An 18,368-nucleotide genomic window follows, 5' to 3' on the forward strand; every position below is an offset into this window, starting at 1 on the left:
TTGCCGATGGACTTTTTTTACACGGAAGCGGTCGCAAAATTTTTTGTATTAACGAGCAATTGGAAAATGAAAATTTGAATGAGCAAAAAAAAAAAACATAATTTGTTGAATTTTAGAGTCGGAGACAAAAGATATGGTTGCATGGCATGTCGACAATATCTTCGCATCGACATTACAAAACAAAGCCAGCCACACTTTCGTATCCCCTCCGCTCCTGTAGCTGATAGTGTTGCCAGCAGTGGGAAGACGCCATCATGAAAGGCACCGACAGTGGGAAGTGAATACTGTGTCTGCCTCTCGCTTAAATGAGTCTCTGAAATCAAGAGTGCACAACCTCCAGCACTAGGAAGGAGACGTGCATTTCATCATCTGCTTTAACGGAAGCTTCCATTTACTGTCTCGGTATTCCTTCAAGGTGGTAGTGAAATTTCGTTACGTTGAAATTGTGTATAAACACTCTTCGTTATAATAAGGTTCTAAATACATGGTGTTCTATGGACAAGACGTTACAAAAAGTTAGACCTCATTGTATCGAGAATTTTCTGTATCAAGGTTTAACCGTATTTCTTTCTTTCTTCTTTAGTAGAACATCTTCAGTGATACATAACTAACCACAAAGCTATCGGTAGCAGTGAAGTCCTTTCTTCTTTTTTAATTCTGGGTTTTTACACGTGAAAACCACAATCTGTTATGAGGCATCTTGTAGTAGGCAACTCCATGTCAATTTTGACCAACTGGGGTGTTTAAGGGGCGACGCGGGTCTTGAAATCGCAAAAAATGCAAAAGAATGCCAATTTACAAAAATTATGATTTTAAAGTCTTCATTGTCCAAAGTATTACCCCACAATGTATTATTGCTTAATTCCTTCTCGAAGTATTAAAAAAATGGCAATTTGTAAGCATCGGTGGGCCGGAATTGAAGGCCCAGCTCGAAAACTTGCCCTAATTTCAAGCTGCCAAAGCTCTGGACGATGCAAGGCGATCGCCGCCATTGTGTGTTTTTTTTTTTTCGAACTTTGCTATTTATTTGTGATAATCACAATTACTTTATTGGTATTTGCTTAGCTTTAGAATATGCAGTGGGCCTTCGGAAATGTCTACATATTCTTAAAAATGCTTTATTTTAATGAGAAATTATTAAAAAGGTGCGTAAGAAATTAACTAATTAGGAGCATTGTATTCTGTCACATCTTTTCTTCTAAGTGAGATATTTTAAATCTCAACACATATTTGAAATCAGCATTCTACAATATATCTCCACAAAAATTCAAGCAATGTATGTTGAAATATTAAAAAAACCTTTTCAGGGCCCTCCTCTCCCCTTAAATGTCGATCTAATGTACGATGTAATGATCCATGTAATGATGAATGTAATGATCTAATGTAATGTACAAGTGTTTTTGCATTTCGCCCCCATTGAAGTGCAACCACCACAGCCGGGTTGGACCTTCATGCGACCTCATGCTGGGTAGCGTAGCACTGTGACCAGTGCGCTACCATGGTGGATCGCAGTGAAGTATTCACACGCCACCAAGTCACTAAAGAGAAAGCAAAATAGGTAGAAGGCTACTTTACCAATCACATCCAGATTGTTGAACTGAACAGCCGCAATGAACAGTTGCTCAGCTGCATCATTTGTGCCGGAACTTGGAACATTTAATATAGAAATTTCCACATTTATCAGGGCATCTGCCTCGTGTGCATCCAACATTCCAATTGGTGAGATGCGTTGCCTGTCCATCAGCACTGTGGAGATAAGAAATTAGGCTATTAGGTATGAATGTCCCCTAGAAAAAGCATGTCTCTTTAACATCATTCAGTATCAAGAAAGAAAGCATTATAGTTTCTACATGATAGATAACTGCCACTTGCACCAAACTGAGGACGCATCAAAATTTTGAGAAACGTTTCAGTTTATCATTGCCATAAGAAAAGAAAGCTTTTTGGGAGCAGACAGAAAAAAGAACTGTTTTCAACTTAATCAGAACATCTGTCATTGTCACTTCGTATAGGATAGCAAGCATGTGGTGATGAACAAAAGTAAATAATAATCATAAGAGACTGTACAGATTGGTGCTGCTATTTGCAATGCCCGTGTCATTAAGGAAGTTGAAGTAAAGTCGATTAAAGCTTGGAGTTATGCAATATATTTTCAAATATCACACAATTAGTGCAACGCAAAGACTTGCTGACACCACAGAACAACATGTAATTCACATTTCTATTATGTATGCACGCATGTATGCGCTTATTTATTTAAATGTTGCAAGTACCTCTAAGGCTTTACAAAAGGAATAGCATGATTTTTCTGGCAGCACTTGCATCATAGATTTCTGCGGCATACTTTGACACAGTGTAAATACAACAAAAACAAAGAGCAGCAACAGCAGAAAATTCCTCAGCAAGATAATTGAAAAAAAAAAAAATACAGAAGCAACGTGGCGTCAACTTACTACTTAAAGAAAACAACTATGATCTGCTACACAAGCGATTTCATTATGTTCTACAAGTCAGATTAAATTGTCAAAAGCAGGGAACAGCATTGACAATTAACCAGATCTGGAACTTCCAACTGTCGCAAACAGAGCATGGCATCAGTGCCATTACTTTAAGCCTGGAACATAACAATTTTGGTTTTTGATTGATGACAGACCATGAATGGCATTGTAAAGTATAATCGCAAACTGAAATACAGTCACACCTCTTTACAACAATGTCATATCAGACACAAAAGTATGCTCATAATACCCAATACTTGTTATGAGCACATATTTGTTACGTGCTCGCATAGGCAATAAACACTTTCTGTTTACCCTGTTATATCTCATAATTCATTAAATCTGTGTTTATTATATCAAAGTTCTATTGTTTAATGTTGTAAGCTGTTAAGGCCCCCAGCACATTGGCTGGGCTTCTATGAATCACATTTCTGGTTTTCTTTAAATAAAATTTTTTTTAATTCAAGGAGGTCTGTGAATGATCTGTCAGCATGTCAGTGCACCTATGACAAATTTAAGAACCTCTACTTTAAAAGAGCATCCTAAAGGTCAAGTAAAACGACTCTTCTTTCCACAGCAATGACCCAAAATGTTTACATGCTAAGTTCAGTAATTTAGGTTCCTTAATAAAGAGAGATAAAAGAAGAAAGATTGGCAGAAACATTCGCTAACAGTACACACGCTACCTATGATATTTCACAGATACTCTTTTCCACGTGTGCTTTTGAGCATGCATACTTTACACTCGGCACTTTGCTTCGGCAGAAATGCATGACATGGGCATCGAGAAACCAAAATATCCACAGCAGTCAACCCAGCTGAATTTTTTGTCCACTGCAAGAGAAAGGCCTCTTCCAGTGATTTCCGATTACCCCCATCTTGTGTCAGCTGCTGCCATCATGCTGCCTGCCAACAAGGGCTTAGTAGTACTGCTTTAAACTTCAAGTAGGACGCAGGTTGTAACTTTTCTAACAATATGTGATTGCATTAGTCTACTCTCATAAACCCTGGCTAGAAATAGAAACTTGGCCTCAAGATTGTAAAGGCTGACCACAATGCCATGATTATCGAACTACCTGCATAAAGTTCACCATGGGACAAAGGTCTCTTCCAGTGATTTCAAATTATTCCTGCCCTGCATCAGCTGAATCAAATGCCTGCAAATTTCCTCATTTCATCACACCATTTAACTTATTTTCGATTCCCCTGGCAACCATTTCTTACTGCAATAGACTGTAATAGACCATTGGTTATCTGCTAGAAGCATCACATTGCTTGCCCAACTTCATGTCTTTCTCTTAACGTCAACCAACAAAATATGTAGGCACCTTTTGGTGGTGATGACTGCAAGGTGGATAGGATGGCCGAGAGGACCTTTGGCACAGCTATAGTTTGCATTGGTGGTGCAGTTGGGTGTATTGAAAACAGAGGAGGAGTCGCTGGAGAAGTTGGCGAGTTGGGATCACTGTCCCTGATGCTGCCGCTCCGGCTGTCCATGCTGCAACATATTCACGCTCAAAATATATCTCTCGATACACACACAATAAAATTATTGCTACAGTACACATGCATGTGTAGGGTTTATAATGGCTGAAAGTTGAGCAAATTAAGCTTGTGTCTACATTTACATGCCTGCCTTTCCATACCACAGGTGAAAACTACATTAAAAAAAAAAATGCCCAGCCACAAATACACCTGCACTGAATAATAGGCCTCTGTTGCAAGATTGCAAAATTGCAACCTCAATTTTAAAGCTAAGAACAACCTAGCAATTAGTGCACCTGACTACCCCAACAAACTGCTCTTCATTCGAAGTTCATGATTACATTGATAGTTTGCCAACACTTAACTGCAAAGGAAGAAAAAAAGCTCTCTGCTTACCTGACATGCTTGTGAGATGCCACAAGCAGCTCGAAGTCAGGCCCATAGGTCTGTAACGCATCCACTAGGAGTAGTCCATGCACAGACATGGTGACGGACAAATCTTGAGGGGTCTTGGAAAATGTGGCCTGGATGCCCGTCACCTGTAGCTCCGCAATGCATCTACCTGCAGAGCAACATTGGCTCACACTAATCTTTTCTACAACACAAATTAATGACAGAAAACGCGCTCGAATTTTCTAGTTGTAACCATATGAAGAAAACAGACAGTAAAGCATAGGGAAAACTACTTATGTTTAATTTAAATGTATAAATAACAAGGAAAAGGGAAATTAAAAGCAGACGTGACAACTTGCCGCAGGTGGGAGCCGAAACCACATTGTCTGCATTATGTATTTTGTTATTATTTCTGCACTTCAACTAAACAAAACAATTAGTTTCAGCTAGGCTTTCGCTGGCTTTCTTGTTTGCTTCCTTCAATTTGTTGTAACTGACCGAGAATCGAGCCGCTCAGATTTCCTTATTCTTCTCAATCCATAGTTTCCTGGAATATGTGTGCAAGACTAAAAATTGACAACTCTAATAATAGTTAATAAATAAAAGCATAAAACTAAGCTTCTTAATATCCACATGGTTTCTTTGGCCATGCTTGTTCATGTCTACACCTGCCACATAGCAATAAATAAGTCACACACTTATTTTTTAATGTCCCAAAGCTACACATGAGCTAAGAGTCATGCTGGGCTCTGGATCAGTTTCGTCACACGAATTGACACTTGTCTCAGACAAACATCTCTAAAGCTCCTCAAAGTTTAGTCCGCAAGAGCTTTTTTTCTTACATGAACCGAAAAGAACAAGAGCTTCAGGAACTGTGCAAAGCAAAAAAAAAAAAAAAGACTGCACCACAGTTTTGGCATACAAATATTAGCATTTTGCTCCATCAGAATGCAGCTGCCGCAGTTGGGAATCGAACCCGTAACCTGATGGTCTGCAGCAGATTTCCAAGAAGTAAGCTGATAACAGTGGTCGAACAAGGCACAGTAAAACCTCAATAATTTAACTCAGTTAATTCAAAGAACTTGAGCGGTCCCATCATTTTCAATGCAAATTCTACCAGACAATTTGAATAGCCCATGCGGCTATCTGGAAAATTCATAGCTTCTTGCTGGCAGGAACATGCGACTCTTAGGTTAGGGTGCTACATACAGTCGCCGATCGATTTACTGGACCACGCGAGAACCAAAATATAGTCTGAAAAAATAAAATTTATTAGGCTTAGAGTGGCTTAAAAAATCTCTAATAGTGCCCTGCCTTATACTACGCTTGGAGGCAATCAGACTTGCATTCATTTGCACAAGAGCGACGTCGTCTCCTTTACACTGCACCATTCCGGAGATATTGTGGCCTGAAAAATGCTGTTCTTTCTTGATTTAAACAAAACTTCTCACGACCTTGGCTGATAAAACAAATTTTTTAGAGCACTTCGACATGGTTTACTGTGACAATATTTGGGAATCAGATAGAAAAAGAGTTACAGCAACCGAAAATTTGATTTTCAAAAAATAAATTTTTTGGCCATTGTTCACTATGCAAAAGCCGCGCCTCCCCTTAAGTGATTATGACGATGGTGCTTACCGAAAAAAAGAAAAAAGAAGTGCCGTCCCCTGGAGCGTTTTGTCAGCTAAAGACATGGCCTCCGAGACTGGAGGATGGTGTGCACTCTCTATTGAATAGCGTGCGCCTCCCAAGGAGGTTAAAGAAACCTGCTGGAGAGGATGTCGCCTATACCGGCCTAAGAGTTCGCGCCAAGCCAGCGGCGGCCATCTTGCGGGGGGCAAGAAGCGGCCTGCCAAGAGCTTTGCAGCGCTGCTTGCTGACCTTTCCAGCGCTCTTAATTGTTTAATAGATTTTCAAGTTCTAATGCAACACTGTGGCCGATGAGGTGCGCCATATTGGAGGTATCCGGATAGCAGATGTCTGAGTACTGGGTCATTTTTCCATTTAGTCGACATGAATATGCAGCTGCCGCAAAGTCGAAAAAAATTCACGGAATAATTAGCGCTTATTCGTCTTTTTTAATGCAGTATATAAATTGATCAATCATAAAAACTGTCAGAACAAAAAGCAATTAAAAACTGAAACCGTAGCATGAAAAATAGCAATACATGCAACAGGCCATAAGTATTCATTATTATTTTCATAATCATCAGGTGTTGCTTGTGCTTTAGCATCCTCATTGCATAGAGGGTCTCGGACCTTGGGCGGCGACTGTTTCGTTTCAGCCTGAAATATTAAATTTTCCTTTATTTTAGAGCAAGGCAGTGCTAATCTGCTACTTTATTTAAATGAGAAGGATAACACTAACATGTCAACTGCTTGTACGTCAACTTTCCTAAAAACACCTGAGCGTGCAAGCACAGTTTAGGATCCGCACAGCACTGCGCACGGCAAAATAAGACTATCCGAAATACATAAGCTGCGGCAACTGGCATGCTTTTGCCTCCCACAAGATGGCGACGCGGAGGCTTCACTTTACGGGCGCTCCCTCCGCTCCAGCAGTTTTTCTTTAAGCTCCTTGGTACATCCCAATTTTGGAGGCTATACAGCGCGGGCCACCGAAAGCCAAGCCAGCAAAAAATCCAACATGGTTGCTTCCAAGAATGTGTAGTGTGGCTCGGAACGTGTGATGTAGTCCGGTAAAACTAACTTTGGGGTCTTAATTTGTCCGAAAGTCAGTCGCAAAAATGCATTAGCTCAATGGGAACCCTGACGGTGCATTTATGAAGTCCAAAATATCCATCAAGTGCGAATTTTTGGAGCCATGCGACCGCTTTAGCGGCAGCAATCGATTCCGCAAATGTTGTCCGCAGCTTTGTTGAGTGCAGTGGTGGTGATTTTTTATATGCTATGTGTTGCGAGCCAGCTGGAGAACATGGCACTTGGGTGAACTACCGTGCTCAGCAATCCTGCATCAGTGATTACTTCAAGTAAACATTCTTGGACGTGGAAAATAAAGGTGATTTATTTTTCCGGCAAGTTCCTGCTTGTTTCCTTTTTTTTCATTTCATTTGAAGATCTGCTCATTCGAAAATTATTGAGGTTTTACTGTATGTCCAATGGAGCCGACGTTTATACAAAGCGAATTGGCTTTGTCAGGACAGCAACTGCTTTCCTTGGCAGCCAAAATGCTGCTAAGGGAAGCGGTTGCTGCCCTGACGGAGACAAGCCCGCTTGTAAAAACATTGGCTCAAATGAACATGTACCTTCTTTACTTTTGTTATTTACTTCAAGCATCCATCTTCTTGTGAGCTGTGTCTCGATGAAACTGAGCTACCACAGTGAGCATGGAGCAATGTATGAAGTAAGATTATCTAAAGACACATCACACTTCTGCCGTGCAGCTTCGCCATCTGAGCAGCAGAAACAACAGATTCAAGTGAAGATGAGTTACCTCGGCTCTGAACTTCCAGGCACATTTGCTCGATGGAACACTGCGCTACCAGCAGCAGTGATGTGTCGTGAGGCTCCTTGGATCTGTTTGCGAAAGCACTGAAATCAAAAAGTAAAGATCAGCTATCAGAACCAATGTCCCCCATCTACAATCGCAGCTTTGTTGGCTAGCTTATTGATATAAACATTGTGTTGCGCTCTGCAATACACTCCACCTGCCTTTTGAACTCATCCCTTAAATGTTGACTCTTCTATATAGCTGCAGTTCTGATTGAGCAGAAAGCATTCAATGACCGCATGTGCAAGTGAACTGCAGGCAAATAAACATAATATGCAGCATAGAACAGCAAGTCTGTTCTATGCTCAAGGACTGTAGGACCTTGGCCATACGTTTTGGAAAAAAACATGCGAAGAAACATACGAACCGGAAAAACGCACAGTTCGAAGTAACTAAAGAATTTTACAGACTCAACTATTGTTCACATCTATGTAATGTGAAGCGTCACGCAGATCATTGAAGTATAGACGCCCACACGGGTTGTGCTGGTGGTGCTCTGGCGGCCCAAGACGCGTTTTTGTTGTTTTTCTATCGCATGGTGTTTTAAGAGGGCAACGCGAGACCGAAACGAAATTGAGCTGGTGGGCGACACCGGATCCTGCCGAAGCGAAACGGGATGCCCACATCGCGTCACCTGCAGAAGGCACATTTGGATTATCGCCTACTAAAAGCGTGCACTACGCTACCAATGTCACTATGCACCACATGCTGTAAAACAGATAGGCGAACATGCTTATCGCAATTGGATCGGCGATGATAGCTTGGAATTCCATGTGCGACGACCCCGGAGAAAATTTGCTGGTACTGAAATGAGAAAGTGAGTGCGTGCTGGCCTTTTCACGTGAGACAGGCAGGCGAGTATTGCAGTGAAGCTGCCGTAGTGGGGCAGCTCTATATTGTTCTCAATCGAGCGCGCGCGCCTCATGTATTTTCTTGTTTACGTGGGATCTAGCAGCCGGAAAATGTATCACACGATTACAGTTTGGCAACGCTTTAAAGGTTGGTGCCGAAAAATTGTTTTATCCGGGAATATATGAACTGGTAAAAAATGAGCCTAACTCTTGGGTAATTTTTTGTGTTCTTGATTGTGAATATTGGTGGCAGGAAAACGTACATAAGGGGAACATATCAACAAGGTTCTACTGTATTACTGCATCTCAATCAAGATTAACCCACTTAACCCACAATCACAAGGAACACACCACTCATAAGGCTCTTTGTGCAAGTACTTAAATCAATTACCCAAAACTTTAGTCACAATCACCACTCTAAAGCAACAGAAGAAAGCTGTTCACAAATAAGGCATAAGCAAGTAAGGTAATAAAAGCATGCAAGTTACTTGCCACAGCCACACAGAAGCGTAACTGTATACAACGTGTCAAAATGAGAGCGAGCATTGATATTGTTTGCAAACAGTGATACCTGCAAATGCATAAATCAGAACAATGTTCCGCTATTTGCCATATGGTTCTCGTGTTCAAAAACCATCCACGGAACTTTTCTTTTCAGCGTGGGAACAAAGAAAATTACAAGTTGAAAACAACCAATATGAATTGTTGCTTCTAGAAGTTTGCCTACATGCGTGACGGTGGCTTGATTCAGGCTCCAAAACACAGGTTTAGGCGATGCTGTGTTTGAAAACCAGCTACAGAGAGACCATACGTCACACTCCCATGTAATACATGCCCAATATGTTGTGATCTTCTGTTTGTTTGCACATTCCCAGGACAAATCTTGTGCACGTGCCCTTACGCACGTATATACACACACAAACAAGCACAACAAACCGGACGGGGTAATGGCTGCTGCGCGATGCGGAATTTGTGTGCTCAGCTTCTACCTGTGGCATGTTATCTTTTTCTTCATTTTTATTTCCTTTTACAATCGAACCCGGCTATATTGAACTCGCAAAAAAATGCCTATCAGTTCGATATAGAGCATAATTCGATATAAGCTTGCTAAATAATTGGATGTCATAAAAGCACATATTATTAAAAAAATCGCTTTATTGATGAAACTAGCTTAGTTTCACATGAAATAGTCCTGCATTTTCTTCTGCTTGGGCAATTTCGCTGCCTGTGACACATGCACTTCACATTGTCTAAGGAGTCGAAGCAGCTGAGGCCGCAACCTTCCGCATTCGCACAGAAGCACTGGACTAGTGCGAGTGCACCAGTCACTTCGGAGGATGTGGGCAAAGGACCGTCGTTGCTTTCCTCATTGTGCCCACTTTCACTTGTGCTCGGTACGATGTCAGCAATATAGTCTTCGTTTTCGGGCTCTCCCGTGGTTGCGACACCATCATTTGCATTCACAAACTCCTCCACCATTGAGTCGTCAACAGCTTCCAGAAATTCTGACAGCTCGCTCCAAACTTCGGCAACACCGGCAACAGCTGCATCGCATTCATCAGAATTTACAGTCGTCACCGAGCACGCGAAAGCCAGCGTGGCTGAAGCAATTTCAGATGAACCACTCGTACATGGCCGTGCGTATGCAGTGGGCGCCACAGGCACCGGGTCGAGAGTTTGGCCACTGTAGCCTTAATCTCCCCCTTATTCTTCAATATCGTGCTGAGAGTGCTCTTTGGAATCTTTCACGCTGCGGGGTCATCCGACTTCTCATCGCGTTCGACCCGATTTATGATTTCGAGCTTCACGACGAAAGGCGAATTCCGCAGCTTAATCATGGCAACACTACAGGAGAAGGCCCACAAGGCGCACACACATTGCACCAGAAATGCAGCGAGACAGCTCACACTTTCTCCATCTTGCACGACGAGGGCACAAGAGCCTCTTCTTGGCTGTCTGAACAAGCACTGCGGGCAGGCCAGGATCATTTTTTGCAGGGGAGTGTCGATGGCTCGTCCAAGGCAGCACGGTCGCAGTAGGAAGCACGGCTGGATGGAGCCGTGCCACCGGGTTTCCCGCCATCGCGAGGGAAAGCCAACTTCTGGGGGCAATTTTCTGCCGCTTGACGTTCGATATATCGGGAGTCACTGCTATGTTTCTTTGATGTAAGCGTAATTTTTGCTATATATACTCATTGTAACTATACCGTATCCAGAAATTGTTCAATATATAGAATAATTCGATGTAGATGGGTTCGATACAGTCGGGTTCGACTGTTCTTCCTTACTTCTACATTTCAATTAAGCACAACAATTAATTTCCCCTTTATGCTTTCTCTGGCTCCATTGCCTGCCTTCTTTATATGGTTCTGACTGATAAAAAATGAAGCCTCTTGGGTACCCATATTCTTATCACTCATTTATGCTGATGGTTCATGTGATCAATCATGGCAAGCTCAGTTTATGTCTTACCTTTCGCTCATCCCTTCCTGCTGAAGCATTTTGTCTAGATCTACAGATGACGCACATGGCGAGGAGGGGCTCTGAGAGGACCAGCCACCAGGCCGTGTTGAAGTGCTTTCCTTCAACCTCGACAAACACATCTGCATGGCATGAACCTGCAAAACACAAATGAAGTAGCTATCAAAATAGTTGTCAAGAACACAGTTTAATGTAGATTGGCAATACACCCATTTCATATAAACAGACAGACAGTTGTAAGAAAAGGTCAGCTACAAAAGTGCCAGCCAGCTTGCTCTTCTTTCAAATAATGTCATATATTCCAATCAGCAACCTACCAACCTGCGAATTTTAATATCCATAAATATCCAGCACACACTACACAAAAAAGAAGAGGATTGTCTTTTTTTAATAATTTGCCATAAGCACACAACTTTCGTGGGACACATACATGCTTTATTAACAATAATTTACATTTAGACACAGCACACAAGAAACAGTGAACTTGGAACAGCAGAGACTGACAAGCAGCGCAATTCCTTAGGTCAAATTGACTTTTGCAGTGATTTTGCTGCTCCCAATTTTGCCTGCTATTATAGGGACTTGTCTGAATACGCTTGCTCGAAGCAAGTACCCTTCTGGTGCCCTTTCACTATCAGAAGACTTTCAAAGGTGTGGTTAGAGAACGACCAGCAAAACTTTCGTGGACTTTTTTTTTTTTTTTTTTGCTAAAGCTTTACATATTCGTGGAATTGTAGAATGAGCACAAATTCATTTTCTAAAATTTGGGAGAGTTGGCAGGTATGCATCTGGAAATATTTGTTTTCATACTGGCAATGTCCTATGAGCAACTCGTAGTGTTATTTGCTCTAAAAAAATACAATTTGCTCTATAAAAATATAAACTGGATCTGTAATGATAAGCTCACCTTCTGTTCATTGACGTGGGCAGTCAGCCTGGGAAGCTTCATGTTGAGTACGACGCTGGGCCAGTGAGGATCGTCAGTTGCCAATAGGCGCCTAGCAGGAGAGCAAATTAAAACAAAGAAAAAGTCACCGTGATGATTAAAATTACTTTCATGACAAGCTGCTCAGAAACAGTAAACCGAAATACACAAATTTTAGGTTCAGCGACTGAGCTACGAAACACTACATGTAAGCAATGCCTAGCAAATAAAATTCCAGAACATAGAGTGCTATGTGAACCAGAAATACCATAAGACTAAAAGCTTATGGCTCGTACAAACACATTTAATTTCTAGCTAGTGCCACAGGAGAAAAAATTTAAATTAAATTATGGGGTTTTACGTGCCAAAACCACTTTCTGATTATGAGGCACGCCGTAGTAGAGGACTTCGGAAATTTCGACCACCTGAGGTTTTTTAACGTGCACCTAAATTTAAGTACACGGGTGTTTTCGCATTTCGCCCCCATCGAAATGCGGCCGCCGTGGCCGAGATTCGATCCCGCAACCTCATGCTCAGCAGCCCAACACCATAGCCACTGAGCAACCACGGCGGGTAGTGCCACAGGAGACTTTTATAGCTTATAAACAAGCACTAGATAATTAACCAATGATAATAAGGAGGAGGGCATTGCAAAAGCATGCAATGGGTATGCGTACCTTTCGACTTGAATGGCTATTGAGAACCTGTCCAGCACATGCATTCGGCTGGTTCCCTTTGTCTGCGCAAACTTCCAGCTGTCCTTGCCGCTGCCAATGAGCACCTGCATGTCTTGCAGGTTCAATGTGTACCTGAAGGTGACAGAAACAGGACACCACAGGATAGCGCAATGCAGCTAAAACTATGCTCACACACAAACAAATACATGGCAATAAGGTTGTCAACAACCACCTTACTGAAACTTGCCAATGTAATCTCTAGCTGCACAGTAGAAAAAATTTGCACACACTCTCATGGTTTAGAAGCACAGCAAAGAAAAAGAAGAAGAAAGAAAAGAAAGCATGTCGGCCACAGAATAAATTATAGTATGAATGAACTGCTGACTATAAAAAATGCAGTTCCAGCCTAATAAAAAGCAATTTAAAGAAAAGTTTACAAGTTCGAATGTGTTATATAAAATGGCTGGCTTCTCTGTTAGTGTTGTGATGATAATGCTAATTTACCACGACAGAATTCTCAGCATTCACTTTTGAAGAAACAACCATTTTCACAAGCTTTCATGCGACTAACGGTGGACACATTGGTGTCTATGGGTGACAGTATACCTGACACAGAGCCAAGAATGCTGTCTCAGCAAAGCATCAGGAATGCGGTGGCCCATTGACATTGACCCGTTTGGTGTTAGTTATGTGAATCCTCGTGAAGGTTATTGTATCCCCAAAAGTGAATGACTGAGAATAACACTCTAGATTACGCACTATATGCAATACAACAGCTGTAATAAGAAAAAAAAATAAGTGAGGGCTCATTCAACAAGGTTCTGAAGAGACAACTCACTTCTTGTACATGTGGCTGTAGATGTCTGCATCCGACATTGCAGTCTCCTTCACTGGACTCGAGACAACAGTTTCAAGCTCCTCTTGCTCAGGTGGTGAAGAGCATGGTGTCTTGAAGTCAGCTAAGTAAAAACAGTTTATGGTGAAGTCATGCAGAATCGTGCACAAAAGCTAAAACATGCAAGGAGTCAACCAGACACTGAAACTTCTATATCGAAATGTTTTTTTTTAATGAAGAAATACATTTCATGCAAGAATGACAAGGATCTTCTGCAAGAAATTTCCATTGGTGACAGAACCAGATTATTTATACAAGGATACCCAATAAGGATAGGTTTGAAACATCATGACAAGGAACCAGTAGAGGATGCCACCAACACTGGCACGGTTAATTTTAACATTTCGCTGCAGTTCGATGAACTTGCCTTCTTGCTGCAATTATCTACTGGGCTTATACAGATCAACCGTAATCCCCATAGTTTTTATCTACCTTCTTGAAGCGTAAAGAGCAATTCTAACAAGCAAAACGACCAAGGTGGCTAGCACACTGCCAGATATGTGGCATTATTCTCAAAAAAATAAATAAATAAAGGTCACTTCATTCTCACTCTTGCAAAATGAGCTCCAAGAAGATATGTATAAAGCATGTTTTCTTCATTCTTTGTACTACCGTAACACAGTTACACAAGCACATCAGGTGGCTTAGTTGACGAGCTCAAATGTTACACAGACTACATTCACACTACATGAGTGATGATCACGGCTTGAATGAAAAACAGTGGCCATGACGGGACCATGTTTTTAATTGCTTCAATGCACAACACACCCACATAAAGTAAATAAGAAATGTGCACTTCTACATTACCCTCATCATCAGATATGTCTTCAACATTGGCACGAGACGCCTCCATTGGTGCTGAGGAATTTGAAAACTGAACACGCCCTAAGTCAATAAGAACCTGAAATAAAAGAATAAGAATCGGTGAAACCAGCTTACCAGCATGACAAAAGCTGAAGTGCATACAATCGAATCTCGATAATTCAAACTCGAAGGTGCCCAAAAATTTGTTCGAGCCAAACACAAGTTTGAATTAAAGAAAGCTCATTGAATGGAGGGCTTACATGGTGTGCTGTGTTAGGTGGTGCATGTGTACTGGGCTAACACGTGAACGAGGAGTTCTAGAAATGTGGATTCATTGCTGTGGCTTCACTGAGGCCACACTTATAAGCAAAAATTATAAGAGCACGGTCGGCAGAGCGGTATATTTGAATTAACTGTCACAAATGCTTATACATTCGAGTTACCGAGCGTTTTCGCACATTGAGATACACATAATTTTCACAGGACCACAGCATCAGTTTGAATGTCAGCTCAAATAGAGTGGCAGTCTGAAGTAATGAAATTCCACTGTAATTACAGAAAATAAAGAAATAAAGATGATAGTTCCAACAATCCCGCATGAGATGAGAGTGAAAAATTTTTATGCAGAAATTTGAAGTACAGTTTACGTGACTGTCTTACTGTGGCAGACGTGTGGTCGGTGAAGCTTTCTGGAACAATGATTTGTGGTGCAGAGATGTCCATGTGGATGTCCCATTTTGCAATCTGCAACTGTAGCAGAGAACCATGGTGACACAAGTTGCAATTAGTACTTTCATTTCTTTATCTATTTATTTGCATATTTCTGTGAGCGCTCACTACAAGTCCGGTGCCTTTAACAAAGTGCACTGTATATAAAGGAAAGCAAGTGTAAAAAATAAAGATGAGTTAAGTAAAGCCCACTATTATCTGTTGCTTTCAGTTAAATAACAGAATCATGCCAATATCAAGTGGATTTCTTCAAGAACTGCTCCTACAAAGCAGTGTTTGGCTGAAGCCTATACAGCCACATCATTATTTATACATCAGCTTTTCTAAGCTGAGCTTGCCACAGCTTTCCCATCTTTCTAAGGTCATAGCATCCAACTGCTTCAAATAGCATGTAACCTAATTTCAGCTCAGCAACATCTAGTAATATATTGCAGAAAAGTAGTTAAAACAAATGTAAGTTTCATTCACCCTGCAGTTTAAAGCAACTCAGATTCTCATTTATACCCTTTCACAACATACCACACAAGAAACATGATAGCAGTAGAGCTTGATTCGGGTGATTTGGTTTGTAGTTATAAAGAACACTTGTATACGTTTCATTATTCAATAGTTTCAGTTTTTTTACAGTAAGCAGCTGTCATCGCTGCACTCGGTAGCAATCATGTTCTCTTTCTGTACGTCTCTTCAGGCTTGCTGACTTGTTGCACTGAAAAGGCAGGCTGTGCCTAGTCTAGTGCACATGATTGACCTAAACTCCTGTCTGCTTTCTCTCTCTCTCATTCCTTCTCCCCACGTGTCGGGTGACTGACTAAAGTCTACAGTTAATCTCCCTGCCTTTCCTTCCTTTCTCTCGCCCTGCAGCAAGAAATTTGAGAGGTCACAAAGCAGTTATGAGGATGTGCAAGGCAGATCATTGCATAAACCAGCAATGATGTGAAAAAAAGTTAAGCAATACTGTCAGCCATTTGCACGAGCACTGCTGAAATCTCCACAGATCTGAATTTTCCAATTGCCACACAGTTGCGGCGCTTCTGCACCGCCCTGGAAGCAGGCCCCCTCACCGTGCTCTGTTCCCCTTCAAGCATGAGATCCCAGTGGTGGCGCAACTCCTCCTTGGTGTGCTTCTTGAACATCTCGTAGCGGGTGCGAGCTGCCGCTGACAGGTTGAGGGAGCCACCCGACGACGGGAAGCAGCTGCCTTCGTAATTGAATAGTGTGAAGAACTGCTTCACCGTCCGAATCGTGGACGGATTGTACACCACATCCAGGGATTGGGTGTTCACTGTTAGGCTGCAATGAAACAAGGGCAATTGAAGGCAGCATGGATTGTACACCGCATCATACCACAGTGGGTGCATGTTTCGACAAGTTGAACACAGAACAGGAGTGTGATGATGACACTGAAAAACAGGCTAACCCACTAAACTGATATGCCAAACCGGATCTTAGTGTGGAACCATGTTTCCTTATGACAATGGTCGGTATGACACACTAAAATGACCACATGCGAGAGTGAAACATACTGAGCGCATTGTGTTGATGTCTAAGAAGCAAGTAACTACTCCTGATTAAGTTATCTGAGCAGGATTCTACTCAATCATGACCTTAACTTGCAATAACAACATTCAAGTACAGTAAAATTTAAGCGACACCATTGGGGTTGGCAGAAATTTCATTTTGACATGAATTTAAGAATTACCCTGGCCAAAGTGCATTATGTGCTATGCTAAAAATTTTTGGGTGTTCTTCATGCTGCTCTGAACAATCATGCACAAGACAAGGTGTAAGACACTCAGCCCATAAATGTATCAAATGTGTTTATTGATTAATGCATGTATTTTCATGCCTGTAACCCATCCTGGATATAAAATGCACACCCAATTACAATCCACAAAACAGAAAAGAAAATATAGATTGCACATAAAATCCACACAACTAAGTGCATGCAACAAAGTTATAACTTTTATAGAAGCAATCTGGCCCAACTATAGGTGCAAAAAACTCCTGAAATAATTTTCCTTTGTGTGCCCAATCTTTGCCATAATTACCGCCGCTGACCATTAAATTTCAATGCGGCTTCACAGCAATGCGTACCAGACAGCCCTGAAGCCACACCTGAAGGCAAAACTCACCTACAACCCGCACCTCCAATTCACAGTTATTTAATTCTTGATGCAGGTTACAGGTGTGAAAGCATGATAAACATTTTTGCACAGTGAAGTCAACTGTTAAATGTAACACACAAGTATAGAGCATTTTTGTATAGAGAACTTTTCCCCCTGACAAGTTACAATTGCATGGGTTTGCTGATGAGTTGCTGTTGGTGGCAGCTTTCTACATAGCTGTGCAGTGCATTGACTTAGCTTCAACCATCAGCTGCAGGTAGAACACCGGCAGTGCATTACAGTGTTCCCTTTAACAGTGGGGCACTGTGCAGATGATTGGCCCTGTATGCCCTTTAGAATACCGCTACAGTTTTTCCAATACCATTCCTGAGGTCAGTGTCTAAAACTGGCAGCGAGATACATATAAGTAGTTGTAATTTGTGAGCCACTGCTAGTTAGGAGTTGTGAACCTCAGAAGTATGTGCTATTCACTCACCTGTGATCAGCGCTCGATCCCAGAGGCTTTTTCTCATAAGTGAGCTCAAAGAGTGGAACACTGGGGAAGTCAGTCTTCTGACTGTGCATCAATGAAATGCCAAAGGGAGCAGATGACGGTGAAGTGAAAGGCAGAAACTTGAAAATGGAAGGCTGTGTCTTGGTCCCTTCAAGAGGCAGAGCCTTGGGAAACACGTGCACTTGTTCCTGGGCATAAAGGCAGGGGCCACGAGTTAGAATTGGGATCAAGACGGTAAGTTGGGCCAGTTGGTTAGGATTCATCGTAAGGCTTGTAACAACACAAGACACGGACAAAAGGAAGGTAAAAACGACAACACGGCGCTGACTCTGAGGACTTGAACCTAAGGACTTGAGCTCAAGCATAAAATTTTACCTTTTTATATCAGATAATATAAGCTCTTGACTATAGCTATTGTGTGGGTTGTAATGTAATGCATTGATTTAAGAAATCTGAATTAAACATTCAGACCTTCAAATCCTCCAATTCTTGAGCCTGAAG

The 18,368-nt window shown here is 41.6% G+C and overlaps 1 protein-coding gene across 5 annotated transcripts in view; it reads right to left on the reverse strand.

Annotated features, from left to right (window-relative positions):
* The window catches only part of Vps13D (vacuolar protein sorting 13D), a 172,267-nt gene that overhangs the window by 118,272 nt on the left and 35,627 nt on the right, over positions 1-18,368 (reverse strand). For 4 of the 5 annotated variants that reach the window (XM_055075303.2, XM_072287273.1, XM_072287272.1 and 1 more), the window contains 12 exons: positions 17,850-18,055; positions 16,310-16,538; positions 15,180-15,269; positions 14,523-14,616; positions 13,659-13,779; positions 12,821-12,952; positions 12,126-12,216; positions 11,210-11,355; positions 7,831-7,928; positions 4,380-4,545; positions 3,827-3,996; positions 1,576-1,746 (listed from right to left, as the gene is read on the reverse strand). In XM_055075303.2, coding sequence (XP_054931278.1) covers positions 1,576-1,746; positions 3,827-3,996; positions 4,380-4,545; positions 7,831-7,928; positions 11,210-11,355; positions 12,126-12,216; positions 12,821-12,952; positions 13,659-13,779; positions 14,523-14,616; positions 15,180-15,269; positions 16,310-16,538; positions 17,850-18,055 — 1,714 coding nt within the window. The remainder of the gene's footprint in view (positions 1-1,575; positions 1,747-3,826; positions 3,997-4,379; positions 4,546-7,830; positions 7,929-11,209; positions 11,356-12,125; positions 12,217-12,820; positions 12,953-13,658; positions 13,780-14,522; positions 14,617-15,179; positions 15,270-16,309; positions 16,539-17,849; positions 18,056-18,368) is intronic. The other variant, XM_072287274.1, reaches the window with a different exon arrangement.

Source organism: Dermacentor andersoni, chromosome 3 (genome assembly GCF_023375885.2).
Source record: "Dermacentor andersoni chromosome 3, qqDerAnde1_hic_scaffold, whole genome shotgun sequence".
Classification (NCBI taxonomy): domain Eukaryota; kingdom Metazoa; phylum Arthropoda; class Arachnida; order Ixodida; family Ixodidae; genus Dermacentor; species Dermacentor andersoni.